We start from the raw sequence: 15,200 nt of genomic DNA on the forward strand, positions 1-15,200 counted from the left end.
CAGGATTCAAACCTAATTTCCCACATGAGCATCAGGGCTCAATGTGTCTGGTGCGTAACCCAATAGGCCACATCTGCAACAAGACCTGCTTTATTATCATTAGCTACAACATCCCAAAATCGAATAAACTACTTCAACACACAGAGAAGTGTGCAATGATTTGAGATAAACTCGAAGGAAACTCTTAAACTTTTTCATGGCTGTTGAAATTCAAAGCATGTATACAGTGCTTTGCCTCTCACCTTTTAAACCTCTTCCCTTTTTCTTGCTTCATTTCCCCTTGTTTCTATTTCCCCGGTCTCTCTGTACCAGGAGCTTGTCTAGCCATTAGATGCTACATCAGAATGGAGCGAACAGAGAAGAAGAAAGAGGAAAAGAAAGAGTATGCGCACACAACCTATTATACTCCGTGCCAACATTTCAGGAAATCCCTTCATCTTTTCATCCTTGCTTAAACAGTCTTTTCTTGAAACAAGGAGTCTCTTTAGGAGACGGTGTTCATTAGGTGTGTGTGTGTGTGAGAGAGACTCTAACCCTCTTGGCTGACCCTAATAAGCAACCACACACAGCTTGCTGAATAGACTTCAAACAGAGACGCTACTTTTAATCAGCACTGAAAAAACCAGAGCACAACCTGTTCAGAGAGAAGAGGGCAAGAAAAAGCAAGGGATGGAGGGGAAAAAGAGAAGAGGAGGTGGAGAAAGCTAGAGAGACAGACAAGAAAAATGGCAAGCTCAAACAAACTCAGCGAGCGGAGAGGCGAACGAAAAGGGAAAGACAGAAAAAACAGCAACAGAACAAAAAGAAGACGACAAGCACTGGAGGAATATGAGGAACAGTCCATCCATTGCACCAGTTTACGATTAAAAGATACAATTTTCTGTCAGTGCTGCATGTGTGGGCCTCAAACCTGTCAGAGCTCATAGTCTCATAAGGCTTCTGTGGAAACTGGGGCAGAGAACACTGGATCTCCAATTAAACTTCTGCAAACTTAGAGAGAAGTGACTTCATGAGAGGTTATTTGATTATTAATAAGAGTTTGGCTGGTGACGTGAGTCTAATTTATACGTCAAGTCACCTTTATTTATATAACGTTTTGTGCAATACAGATTGCTTTAAAGCTGCTTTATAGTGATAAACAAGAAATTTATGATTCAATGATTATATTATGCAAAAAAGAAGCTCTAAAAACGGTAAACAGTCAGTATTTGGTTGAAATGAGTTCAGTGTTGATTGTGTTTGGTTTAATAATTACCTAGTTCTGCCATGAAACTCTGACGATGAAGGCTGATAGGTCTTTAACTCATTCGGTAGCGAACATCATCATTAATATACACAACACAGCTGATTGGTTGATGTCGCATCAGCGGCCAATGAGTTTGCCGTTCAAAAATTCAAATATTCAAATACTTGGCATTGCTAGCTCTAGCTATAAATCAGCTCTGGAGAAAACAGTGACGTCGTCATCCAGCTCAGTTCAGTTCTCATCCAATAATGTCAGTGCATACAAGTCAATATATACAAATACTAAGTGTCCTCATAAGAAGTTACAACGGCCCCATTAAGTATTTGGAAAATTCAGCTACACTAAATGTATGAATGCCATTGCATTGCATAGACATTAAACAAATATTTCAAGCAAAACATCTCAAAAAAAGTTTAAAGTGTGGCTTAACTTACTAACAAACAGAAACACTGTTATTATGCCATCTTTAGTAAATCTCTAAATGAATATCCATTTCTCATACTGTACATTATGATTTTGCCACATACTGTTAAAAATGTTCACATTTACATTCAGTTATTGGCTGATTTTTATTTTATATTTATTTTGGCAAAATAGTATATCATTTTGACTATTTATCATGTATTAACCATAACATGAAAAAAACATCATCTTATGTATCCGATATACAGTATCAGAGGGACGTCTTAGTCATTTTAACTTATTTAACTTATTGTAAGTAAAGATGCAAGCAGATGAACTTTCACAGGAAGCCCACCATTGTGTTACTTTAAATAACATGCTCACAGCTGGGAACCAAAGACTGGATTCCCATCCAGGAATAGTCACAATGGAAGGAAGGAACAGTTTAAGTCTAATCCTGCTACTGCAGATCTAGTGAAAACAAAATAACTTAATGCCTTTTCAGGATTCAAAAAATCTCAAGAGTCAAGAAATTAACATCTGTCTCATTCTGCATATTACAACTGTTCTGAATCGCTTTGTTGTGGTGAGGAGGTGTGCATATTTCATCACATAAACAAGGAGTATTTCTAATTCTAGTTTGTGTACTCTTTCTTTTGCTAAGAGAATCTTTAGAAAGAAAGTCAGCTGAAATCATACAACAGCCTGACTGAGGTTGAATTATCAGTGTAGTTATCATTAACTATAAATGAAATTAAATCTATTACAAAAAGCTTTTGGTAACTGAAATGAAGCTAAAATAAAATATAAATATTAGATGAAAAACTTAAAAAGTTGATGTACTAAAATTACTAAAACTAAAAATGAAATAAAAATAAATTAAAGATATAGAAAGATAGAGAGGAGAGTGTAAATACATGTAAATATGTCTGAACTGAAAGTCTAAGGGTGTCTTCACACTTGTTTGGTCTGGACCAAAAAAAAACAAAAAAAAAAACTGGTCCGATTAGCACTCATATTGGCAGTTTTATCACCAAACCAAAAGATACCAAACCTGAAGGCATAGGGATACGTTCACAACCTGATTGGTCGGATTTTAAGACGTACAGTATGGCCTATTTTGAGACGGAACTTGCCAAACATCCAAAACAATGCTGTGTGCTGAGGTAAATGTGCTTCTTGTGTTGGTGCGCCTGCATATGATCGTATTTTGGCCATCTGGGAACTTGTGAAGAGCTTATAAAATATGTAAAGGAGTCAAAACAGTGGCGGGAATCCCTCCATCACACAAACAATCTGCTGCGTGGAAATGTGCGTCTGATGCCTGTGATGGGCAAACTCTCGACTATGACAAGAAAAAACGATATGCGTGAGAATTATCTCCTTTTTAGGGTCTCATCTTTCTGTTTTTGGTACCCATCTTTTCAGCGGTCCACTTGTTTGGTGCTCAACAGGGTTTGGATGGCAGCGTTCACATGTTCAAATGAACCAAATTAACAGAGCAATCGCACCAGGGTTCGTTTTAATTGAACCAAACATGACAAGTGTGAACACTCCCTAAGAGGTTAAACCACAGAATAGTTTGTCCAAACTAATGGAAACATGGAACATGATAGAGAAACATCAGGTTATTAAAGTAATAGGTCACCTAAAATTAAGCATTTTGTCATCAATTTCTCACCGAAATTTCCTGTAACACTTTATTTTACCATAGTGTCATATGTATGTTACAGTATCTCCCCTCATATTTTTGTAAATATTTTATTATGTCTTTTCATGTGACAACGCTGAAGAGATGACACTTTGCTACAAAGTAAAGTAGTGAGTGTACAACTTGTATAACAGTGTAAATTTGCTGTCCACTCAAAATAACTCAACACACAACCATTATTTATTATGTCTAAACCGCTGGCCACAAAAGTGAGTACACCCCTAAAAATGTCCAAATTAGGCCCAATTAGCCATTTACTCTCCCTGGTGTCATGTGACTTATTAGTGTTACAAGGTCTCAGTTGTGAACGGGGAGCAGGTGTGTTAAATTTGGTGTTATCACTCCCACTCTCTCGTACTGATCACTGGAAGTTCAACATGGCACCTCATGGCAAAGAACACTCGGAAAAAGAATTGTTGCTCTACACAAAGATGGCATAGGCTATAAGAAGATTGCCAAGACCCTGAAACTGAGCTGCAGCATGGTGGCCAAGACCATACAGCGGTTTAACACTCAGAACAGGCCATGCTATGGTCAACCAAAGAAGTTGAGTGCACGTGCTCAGCGTCATATCCAGAAGTTGTGTTTGGGAAACAGCCGTATGAGTGCTACAAGCATTGCTGGAGAGGTTGAAGGGGTTGGGCTTCAGCCTGTCATTGCTCAGACCATACACCACACACTGCATCAAATTGGCCTGCATGGCTGTCGTCCCAGAAGGAAGCCTCTTCTAAAGATGATACACAAGAAAGCCTGCAAAAAGTTTGCTGAAGACAAGCAGACTAAAGACATGGATTACTGGAACCATGTCCTGTGGTCTGATGAGACCAAGATAAACTTATTCGGTTCAGATGGTGTCAAGTGTGTGTGGTGGCAACCAGGTGAGGAGTACAAAGACAAGTTTGTCTTGCCAACAGTCAAGCATGGTGGTGGGAGTGTCATGGTCTGGGGCTGCATGAGGGCTGCCAGCATTCAGGAGCTACAGTTCATTGAGGGAACCATGAATCTCAACATGTACTGTGACATACTGAAGCAGAGCATGATCCCATCCCTTCAGAGACTGGGCCGCAGGGCATTATTCCAACATGATAACAACCCCAAACACACCTCCAAGATGACCACTGCCTTGCTAAAGAAGCTGAGGGTACCTAAACCCTATTGAGCATCTGTGGGGCATCCTCAAACGGAAGGTGGAGGAGCGCAAGGTCTTTAACATCCACCAGCTCTGTGATGTCGTCAAGGAGGAGTGGAAGAGGACTCCAGTGGCAACCTGTGAAGCTCTGGTGAACTCCATGCCCAAGAGGGTTAAGGCAGTGCTGAAAAATAATGGTGGCCACACAAAATATTGACACTTTGGCCCAATTTAGACATTTTCACTTAGGGATGTACTCACTTTTGTGGCCAGCGGACATTAATGGCTGTGTGTTGAGTTATTTTGAGGGGACAGCAAATTTACACTGTTATACAAGCTGTACACTCACTACTTTACATTATAGCAAATTGTCATTTCTTCAGTGCTGTCACATGAAAAGATATAATAAAATATTTACAAAAATGTGAGGGGTGTACTCACTTCTGTGAGATACTGTACATGTAGTGGCTATAGTAATAAATATAAATTACGCCTAATTACATGTAACTAACCCTAAACCAAACCAAACCCTATAGTAAGTACAAGTAGTTACTTAATATTACTCAGTATTAAATGTATAATTACAGTGTAACAAAGACACCTTAAAATAAAGTGTAACCAATTTTTCATTCCAAACCTGTAACTTTCTTTATTTTTGAAAGAATATCCTGTTCCTTTTCTTACAAAGTGGATGGGACCTGGAGCTGTCATGGACAATAAAGCGCCATAAAAGTATCATATGTGAGGAACAGACTAAAATTTTGGTTAATAATGGCATGAGATTTTTTTTCCTGCTGGAATCAATCAATCAACATCTTCAAACGCTTTATCAACATCTCAGACAAACTCCTAGAGGTTACACATGTTTTTATTGATTTCTGCTTAGAGATACCTTCTATGAAATTTATATGGATATATTCTATGGATTTACTCATGAAGAGGCACTCAACAGAATGTGACCATGTATCTCTTAGCATGTATATCAACTACGAAGTGCAAAGTTCTGTAGCAATAACAACCCTCAGCACTTAACGTCTGCAGTCTTCACGCATGATGAGCCTCAGGGCATGAATTCAGCTCAGAGGCAGATAAACAGTAACAACAAAACCAGGTGTGTTGAATGGAGCTCTTCTCCTCCCCCCTCTGTCTTTCGCTCTTTCTCTGACTCATATCGCCAGACACCATGTGACATCTAAACCATGTAGAGCTACACCATGAATCAACACAAACTGCCTCAAATGTCAATATACTTGTTCAAATACACACAACTTGTTGGTTCTTGCCTAGTCAGTGACCTAATACAAAGTTTGTCTAAGGTGGGCACTGTTGAAAGGGTCTCTCCCTCCCCTTTTCTTCCAGATTTCATTGATCTCAGGATCTGGTAACTGGCGACTGTGTCCTGTAAGCCATTTTTTCGCAGCCGCAGTGGCGATTAAGCAGCCTATGAGCTCAGCGGAAAGGATTCTGGAAAATTCCTGAAGTAAGGAAAAGTATCTAAGTGCTACTCCCTCTCCTGACATTAACTCTCCTCGAATGCTTTAGGAGACTAGAATATCTCGCAGCACAGAATGATAAACCTTTCCTTTCTTTCTCTCCCTCCCCTTTTCGATCCTTCCTGCCAAACAGTGAACAATTACCAGATTCCATTTGCCACTAAGTTAAAGCACTCAGGCACTTTTCATTAGCTGAGCTGGTCGGTGACCTGTGGATCAACTTCTGCCCACATGAATTTAGTTTTTCACAAACAGAGCACTCCATCTGTCTGAAGGAATAATAGTCTGCTGCTCCGAGATTAATGTAGTGGCTTCCAAGCACAAAATACCTCATTTAAGAGAGTAATTTGGTTACAATAAATCTGGGACGAGCAAATAGTGTCTCTCCATGTCTGCTTTCTGTCTTTCGAACATCTTAAAAATATGCTTAAATGAAAAGCACAATAATTCTCATTTGTTTTAAAAAATAAAATAAATAAAATACAAGATTCTTGCATGGTTGCCTGACAGTTTAGGGCCAATTTACTCAAAATTATTTTTTTAAATCACATATTCACTTTCATGTTGTTTCAAACCTGAATTTCTGTCTTTTTTCCTGTGGAACACAAAACAAGATGTTTTGAAGAATGTTCATGCTGCCCTTTTCCCTGAAAAGGAAATATAAGCAGACATTCTGCTTTTATGTTCCACAGAATAAGTCATACAGGTCTGGAATGACATGAATGAAAAGATTTTTCATTTTAAGTTAAAGCAAACCTGTCCACTTTAGGAATTTGCTGGCACAGTATGTTCTGCTGTAGTGTCTTCCTTGCAGAAAAATTCAGCATAAACCAGCATGAATTCCATGTTGTCCAGACTAGTTTATGCTAGTATATGCTGGTCTAGTCATGCTGTTCTCAAAACTGTGACAAACAAACCAGCAACTGGCATCCCATATTGGTCCCAGCATGCATTACATACCTTATGCTGGTGACCAGCAATGCTGGATTTTACCAGCAGGGTTGTCTTCAGTTTGGGCAGTTTTGGATTAAAAGTGTGTCTCACTTTTTAATCAGAGAGGATTAAGGGTTAATGAGCAGCATTCATTAATCTTATCCCACTCTCTTTATAGCACTTCCACTGGCTTCAGTCTCCATTATAATGACTTAGATTTCTCTTAATTACAAGAATTTGTCCCTGTCTGACACTTTCACAAAAAAAACCATGGGATTATTCTGTTGTAATCAAGAAAGGAATTTACGCACCCTCATCTTGATACGCACCCATATGATATTATTTTTTATCTGTAGAGCACAAACAAAAGGTTTCATTAAATGAAAACATACAATATTTTTTAATGTTTTTTGAAATATGTCTCTTCTGTTAACCAATCATTTGACCAAAATACATTAAAACAGTAATATTGTGAAGTGTGTGTGTGAGGATAAGACAAATTTAATCAATAAACTGGTTGGAACTAGTCTTTTAAACAGGACCTATTATGCTTTCTTACATTTTCAACTTTCTTTAGTGTGTAATTTTGCTGTTTGAGCACGAACAAGGTCTGCAAAGTTACAAAGTCCACAACAAAAGGAGTAATTCTCTATGTCAGAAAGCACTGTTTCTAAACTCCCTGAAATGTCTCAACTATAGCATTGAGTTTTCTTTCAGGAATGTATACGTCATGATATTCCTCAATTAAATAATTCCTGCCCAAGGCATACGCAAAAAAAATGGGCAGAGGTCTGGTTGAGTTGCGATAGCAGTGGCTTGTCTGAAAGCTTAAAAACGCTGCCTTCAGAGGCTGCATTCCAAGGTGGGAAGGCATCAAGGCATAACTGAATCCAATGTTTGCTTCACTTCCTGTCTCCTGAGATACCTTCATCTGATCGATTTTTGAAGGCAGGATAGATGTATCCTTCACCGACTTTGATATCCTACAATCCTGTGCATTCCATTCTGTCACAGTTGAGCTAAAAATAAATGGTGGTCAATTTGTGTGTAAATGTACATTTTTGACCAACGTTTTCCACTTTTGATGTCATTTCTAGTGAGAAATTACTATTATACTAAATAAATAATCCCTTAGTTTCCACTAAAGCTCTCTTTATTTTGTTGTAGATCATTAAACTGTTACACACTGCCTCATTTCATAAGATACTTTAATGCGAAGATTCTGCCTGCAAAGTCATTGCCTGCACACTGTAAACCCTAATGCTCAAAATAATAAATTGTTTTGAGTAGGACAAACTTAAATTAAACAAATTAGTTCAGTAAAAGAAAGTATTTAGCAATTTTCTTTTTTCTTTCAAGTTCACAGAACTGCATTATTTTAAGTAAACTGAACTGTTTTATTGTTTTGCGTTTTATGAACTTATTTCTTTTAATTTAGATTAAATTAATTTAACTGAAACTGGGCTGGGCTGTCTATTTCCCAGCATGCTTTGCCCATAGAACTCGAAAGGGAGAGTAAATGCTAAAATTAAGTGTTATAGAATGTTTTTTTTTGTGCAAGATTAATGTTAAATGGGGGATTTAGTAGTGATTAATGTTTTGTTATGTTAATTTAGAAGACTTTCTGTTAAAGGGATAGTTCACCCAAAAATGAAAATGTGATGTTTATCTGCTTACCCCCAGCGCATCCAAGATGTAGGTGACTTTGTTTCTTCAGTAGAACACAAATGATGATTTTTAACTCCAACCATTGCCGTCTGTCAGTCAAATAATGCTAGTGGATGGGAACTTCTACTATAAGAGTAAATAAAACTTGCATAGACAAATCCAAATTAAACCCTGCGGCTCGTGACGACACATTGATGTCCTAAGACACGAAACGATCGGTTTGTGTGAGAAACCGAACAGTATTTATGTCATTTTTACCTCTAATACACCACTATGTCCAACTGCGTTCATCACTCGATTAGTTTGGTCTGACAGCAGCAGTGATGTCTCGCTCTCATTGAAGTATATGCGCGAGACATCACTGCCGCTGTCAGAGCGCGATCAGACCAAACGAATCGAGTGATGAACGCGGTTGGACATAGTGGTGTATTAGAGGTAAAAATTATATAAATACGGTTCGGTTTATCGCACAAACCGATCGTTTCGTGTCTTAGGACATAAATGTGTCGTCACGAGCCGCAGGGTTTAATTTGGACTTGTCCTTGCAAGTTTTATTTACTCTTATAGTAGAAGTTCCCATCCACTAGCATTATTTGACTGACAGATGGCAACGGTTGGAGTTAAAAATCATCATTTGTGTTCTACTGAAGAAACAAAGTCACCTACATCTTGGATGCGCTGGGGGTAAGCAGATAAACATCACATTTTCATTTTTCTGTTTAATGTGGGTTTTTGAAGAGTTAACATCATGGTATCAAGTGTTGCATGCGGTTTGGTTTGAGAGCAAGTATGTTAAGTGTTTTATATTGCTGCATTTATTCAGCAAGCGCTATACCATGCTATTGCTGACATGTTAGCAAATAAGCAAATTAGCTTATTTTGAATTAGCTTGTTATAGCTAGCTAATTTTACTCTAATAAAAATGTTTACATTGGGGTTACATGATAATTTTAAGTTAAATGTATGAGTGTACTCAAACATTTCAAGTTAAGAACAATTAAACTGTACAGGTACAAAATTCTGCTTACTTGCGTGGCGTTTTTTAAACATGCTCAAAGTGGTTGACCAATCACAACACACTGGTCCAGTCGACCAATCAGAGCACACTGCGCATTTTGGAAGGAGGGGCTTTATAGAGACAGGAACTAAACAGGGGTGCGTTTCCCAAAGCGAACTATGGTCGCAAGTTCCGTCATTACCAATAGAGTTCAATGTGACTTATGACCATAGTTGGCTAACGATGCTTTGGGGAAACGAACCCCAGAGCATTACTGACAGAATGGGGAAAGAGGTACTTCAATAATGTAAAATATGTAAAAAAATAAAAAAATAAATTAAATATAATAAGGGTTTTTTTTTGCATGAAAAAATGAGCTATAGTATTAGGGCCAAGCAATAATAAAAAATAAAACCATCTCGAGATTAAAGTTGTTAAATTTCGAGAAAAAAGTTGAAATAAAATGTTGAGAATAAACTTAAATTATGAGAACAAATTAATAATTTAACGAATTTGTTCTCGTAATTTAACGACTTTTTTCTCGTAATTTAATGAGTTTATTCTCAACATTTTATCTCGACTTTTTTTCTCGAAATTTAACATTTTTCTCATAATTTAACGAATTTGTTCTTGTAATTTAACAACTTTTTTTCTTGTAATTTAATGACTTTATTCTCAACATTTTATCTCGACTTTTTTCTTGAAATTTAATGAGTTTTTTCTCAACATTTTATCTTGACTTTTTTCTTGAAATTTTACGGGTTTTTTTTCTCGAAATTTAACAACTTTAATCTCGAGATGGTTTTATTTTTTTATTATTGCTTGGCCCTAATCCTCTTCTGTAATAGTTGACCCCAAAAACAAAATCAAGACACTGTAAAAGGGCATAATATGGCCTGTTTAAATGAAAATAAAATTACATAACATATGACTGAACTGTATCAGTTTCTCTTGATTTGAGTCTCACAATTTAAAAAAGCTAAATTAAAAGTCAAACTGCATTATTTTGCTGTACTACACTGGCTATCCTACAAACCCCCAGTGAAATGTTATGCTTCAGCAGATCTCAGACTGATGTTAAACATCAATCCGGGTGACCACTTATAGTCTAAGCATAGAAAAACTAAATAGCAAAGGCATGAGTACAGATCCCACCAGCTCAAGATAAACTTGTGATGAGGGGACTGTCTTTCCCTCCTTCTCTGCCCTCTTTCTTTCCCATAACCTCTGTCTGGCTGAACCATGAGTAAGCAAGACCACCCAGCCATGAAATTTACTGACTGTGATACAGTTCTTTGTCCAGCTACACCTGCTTGTGATAAACTTTCAAAGAGCGCTAACAGTAGTTTAAACAAAAGACTGAATCATTTTACCTGCAGATAAACAGTATACCCCTTTAAGAGAGCCGACTGCTGATAAACAGAACTCTCCTTTATCACTGTATCTGTCAGACATAAAAAGGGCAAAGAAAAAAGAGAATGCATTTGATTTCCTTCCAGATGTTTCTTTGAGGGCATGTTTAGGTAGAAAACATTAGTATCAGATCACAGGTGATTATAATAGACTCTTCCTTGTTTGAATCCGGCTCTTCATAGCACAAAGGAATATAGTTTTATATTTAAATATAGTTTCATTACAAACAGGTAATACCGCTCTTCAGAGCACTTAACAAATTCTTAAAGAGGTGCGGGATTCAAAAACCCTTGTTATTAGTGACACCGCTGGCCGTTAAGTGAACTGCAGCCAGCAACTTATTGCTCGTGCTCGCAGTATACTCATGGTGGAGTTCTTTTATGTTCTTTGCTTAGAAGAAAAAGAAGTTGGAAATACCATTGCAACGATATACTGTTAACAAACATCCATACACTGATGAATATGTAAATATTCTGCGCGCTTCCCTCTCAATAACAAAATAAACACACAACAAAAATGACAGCAGTGAGAAAAGCATCGGATCGTAGCGATGTGGATATGTTTGCACAAGCTCTGCAATTAGCAAGCACCGACAGAACTACTATTTAACAGAAAACCAGAAAACGACAGAAAAACTATTTAAAAACTTTGAGAATTAATTATAAGGTATATATTAAAAAATTATGCATGAATCATAATTTTTGTTCTTTTTGTAGTCTTTTGTAGTCTTTTAGTCATTATCCATCCAACAATGGCACAAACTGTGTAAAATGTCTGTGTCGAGTGTTAATGATTCACCTTGAAAACATATCACTACATCTACAGAGGACCAATTTTCATGGTAACATCTGGATTCTAGTCCTTTTTACTGCCATTTTAGATGGAAAGGATGGAGGCAAACACATGTATTACTTAGAAATGTCAGAAACCAGGTTTTACAGAGATTCCGACTGACATCATACATCACTTTTCAGCGATAAGAGTGACGCACTCATTACTGTGCGTTTATGTGTGTGCTCGCCTGCATGAATAACTAAAAGAGGGATGTTAACCTCAAGAACTTCCAGTCCTTAATATCATCACGGTCTAAATCCCCACCCCAGGGGTGCGTTCCTGCAATTTCCCTGAAAGGACATGACATGCTTTTTAATCACTGCACATCAAGAGCTCTGATTGACAGGCATCAGAAGGCTGCTAAGGTGACAGGATTTGGGCCTTATCACCACTTTAGAGCAAGTCTGGGTTGACATGGAGCTCTTCAACCACAACCAGCAGGATTAAAACCCACTGGGGCGGAATGTGATAAAGAGGTGCCTAATCACACTCACAAACACATGCACACACACAAACTGGCATTAATCTGCATCCCACTGTGCTGGAATGGGGAGGCAATGTGATGGTGAGCCCATGTGTTTTTTTGCTGTTGTGAGGAATGCAGCAAAAACCCACAAGAATCAAACCTGCTGCTGATCTAATCCCACAAAACCCATAGTCATATATGAATAAATATAAAACCTAAACCAAACACTTAATACCCTCTATGCAATTTACTTTCATTCACACTTCAAACCAGTAATGCAAATCTCCTTAACACACCTGAAGACATTTAAACTCTGCAAACAAAACAGTATGTTCCATTTTTACTCATACTCAACACGAATACTTCAACATCTCACACCAAACATAATATCTTAAGCATGTACTTAAAGCAGCAGTCCGCCATTTTTCCTCTTTGTCGCCATCTCTGTTTGAAACCTGCAATTGCAGTTATATGCGGAATTATTATCTGTACGTGCATTGTGCATCGGCACAGCTCGTCAGCACGGATGAATCTAATGTTTGCTGTTAGTCAGCACACTGGTGTGGATACTGTACTTCAGATACTTGAGATATAAACTTGCAATTGCGAGTTATAATGTCAGAATTGCGAGTTATAACAACCAATTGCAATATAAACGTGCAATTCTAACTTTTTTCCACAATTGCGAGTTTATATCTCACAATTCTGACTTTTCTTCATGCAATTTTGAGATATAAACTTGCAAATGTGACTTTTCTCACAATTCTGACTTTTTTCATAATTGCGAGTTTATATCTATTACCTTAAGTCATTAAGTTATATTACCTTAAGAAATATATCACACTATTAAGACTATTCAAGGTATGACTGATATCACAAATAAGACAAATGATATAACATATCACATATCTGGAAGGTCATTCTGATGAGTTTATATCTCGTAATTCACACTTTTTCTCGCAACTCTCACTTTTTTCCCTCAATTGCAAATTTATATCTCACAATTCTGACTTTTTTCTCTCGCAATTCTGACTTTTTTCTCACAATAGTGAGTTTATATCTCACAATTCTGACTTTTTTCGCGTAATTGTGAGATATAAACATGCAAATTCGAGTTATAATGTCAGAATTGTGATATAAACTCGTAATTCTGACTTTTTCTCGCAATTCTAACTTTTTTCACTATTGCAAGTTTATATCTATTACCTTAAGTCAGTCAATGACCTTTTTCATTTTTTATTCAGTGGTGGAAATATATCACACTAATAAGACTATTCAACCTACAACTAATATCACAAATAAGACAAATTGTATAACATATCACATATCTGGACATATCTATCTCATGTTTTTCTCCAGCAATGAGATTACAAGAGGAGCAAATGGAGATTTTGGCTTAAGTCTTGTGGTTCTGGTTTGTCTTCTGTGAAAAATATATAGCAAATCTAACAGTTGTCTCCTTTAGAGTTTCAGAGATCTCAACAATGTCTTAAACTGTGCTCAAATTTACCAAGATACCAAAGTCTGCAATCAAAAAGCATAATATTTTAGTAAACATTTGTCATTAAATTAAAAGATTTTTTTGTCTTACTTTATGTCAACAATTGGTTCTGTTTCTAATTCTCAGGAATTTTTGGAGAAATATCTGCAGCAAAGTTAACTTTTTAAAGACCCCTGAGCCAAGAAAAAGCAGCGTCTGCACAATAACATTTTCCTCTGGGAACTGATTCATTAAAATTATGAAAACACGAAATCTGCGATCAACAGTGACCAAAAAGTCCAAACAGCAGCGGTCAAATATGAGAACAGCAGTACATTGTAATCTGGTTGTACATTTTGCAAATCTGGCATTGTATATTACAAATATTGCTGGCTCTAAATGAATTGCTTTTATTCCTCTTTTGTAAGCTTGTAAAATGGCTATCCTCCTTTGATTATCTCATACTTACTGGGCTGTGTGACTTGTTGCTGGGTTATGCTTGCTGTTGACCCTTTAGGTGGACTGATTCTGCTCCTTGGTTGGGCCACCTCGTCCTCTTCCTTTATATTAGTGTTTTGCTTGATATGCGAGTGTGTTGTCCCATTGATGGGAGGCCTCTGGCCGGCTATATTGCCCTCACTTCCAGTCCGCATCACCTTCTCCCCCATGCCAAGCATTCTGGATCTGCCGGCAGGTGTATCCCGACGGGGCGAGGGTAGTTTGGAGCCGGGACCCGCCGAGGATGGGCGAGCAAGTCGTGAAGGTTTAGACATAGTTTAGAAATGCTGGTTTAACTCGAGTGAATTCAATCAAGTCAGTTCATCAGTCACTCACTTGGTATTTCATTTCAGTCATCCAATCAAATTGCACTAGTAGAATATCCAGAATTGTGTTCCACAGGTGTCCAAATCCTCCCTGGATTTTCTCCGTATTCCACAGGGAATGAACTGTACCGTCTTGGTATTACTCTTTCTCCTTCTCTGTCATCTCTCTTCCTTCCTGTCCTTCTGTGTCTTTACTCACTGAACGAGTCCAGACGAGTGCAGGTAAAAGAACCAGACGGCGGGAGAGACGGAGGAGGAGGAGGAACTAGGGGGAAGGGGTTAATCACCACCTTTCCAAACGGAGCCTCCAGCGTTCCGAAGTGTCTGCGTGTGCACCTCAGGATGACTGACAAGGGGACAAACGGAGATAAGCAGCCTGTTCCCATGTATCAGCGCATTCCAACACACAGTCACAATCACTCTCTCATTCTGCCCTCCTAAACTCGAACTCTCTATCTCTCGCCTTATCCACCTTTTTTTCCCCTCTTGTCTAGATGCTCTCAGCAGAAAAAGTCTCAATGCTTGGGAATAAAAAAAGAAAAAAAAACTGAAAAGGGAGGAGAAAAGGTCTTCTGTTGCTGTCACAGCTGTGTGTACTGATCCT

General features: G+C 37.8%; 1 protein-coding gene across 5 annotated transcripts in view; it reads right to left on the reverse strand.

Annotated features, from left to right (window-relative positions):
- The window catches only part of si:ch211-285f17.1 (sickle tail protein homolog), a 176,234-nt gene that overhangs the window by 113,354 nt on the left and 47,680 nt on the right, over positions 1-15,200 (reverse strand). The window contains exon 1 of one of the 5 annotated variants that reach the window (XM_067378545.1): positions 14,242-14,839. The exons of 1 other annotated variant lie outside the window; for it this stretch is intronic. In XM_067378545.1, coding sequence (XP_067234646.1) covers positions 14,242-14,545 — 304 coding nt within the window. In that variant the 5' untranslated portion in view covers positions 14,546-14,839. Of the gene's footprint in view, positions 1-14,241; positions 14,840-15,200 lie in introns of those variants that run through there. 3 more of the 5 variants (XM_067378543.1, XM_067378544.1, XM_067378553.1) reach the window with 3 other exon arrangements.

Source organism: Chanodichthys erythropterus, chromosome 23, assembly GCF_024489055.1.
Source record: "Chanodichthys erythropterus isolate Z2021 chromosome 23, ASM2448905v1, whole genome shotgun sequence".
Taxonomy (NCBI): domain Eukaryota; kingdom Metazoa; phylum Chordata; class Actinopteri; order Cypriniformes; family Xenocyprididae; genus Chanodichthys; species Chanodichthys erythropterus.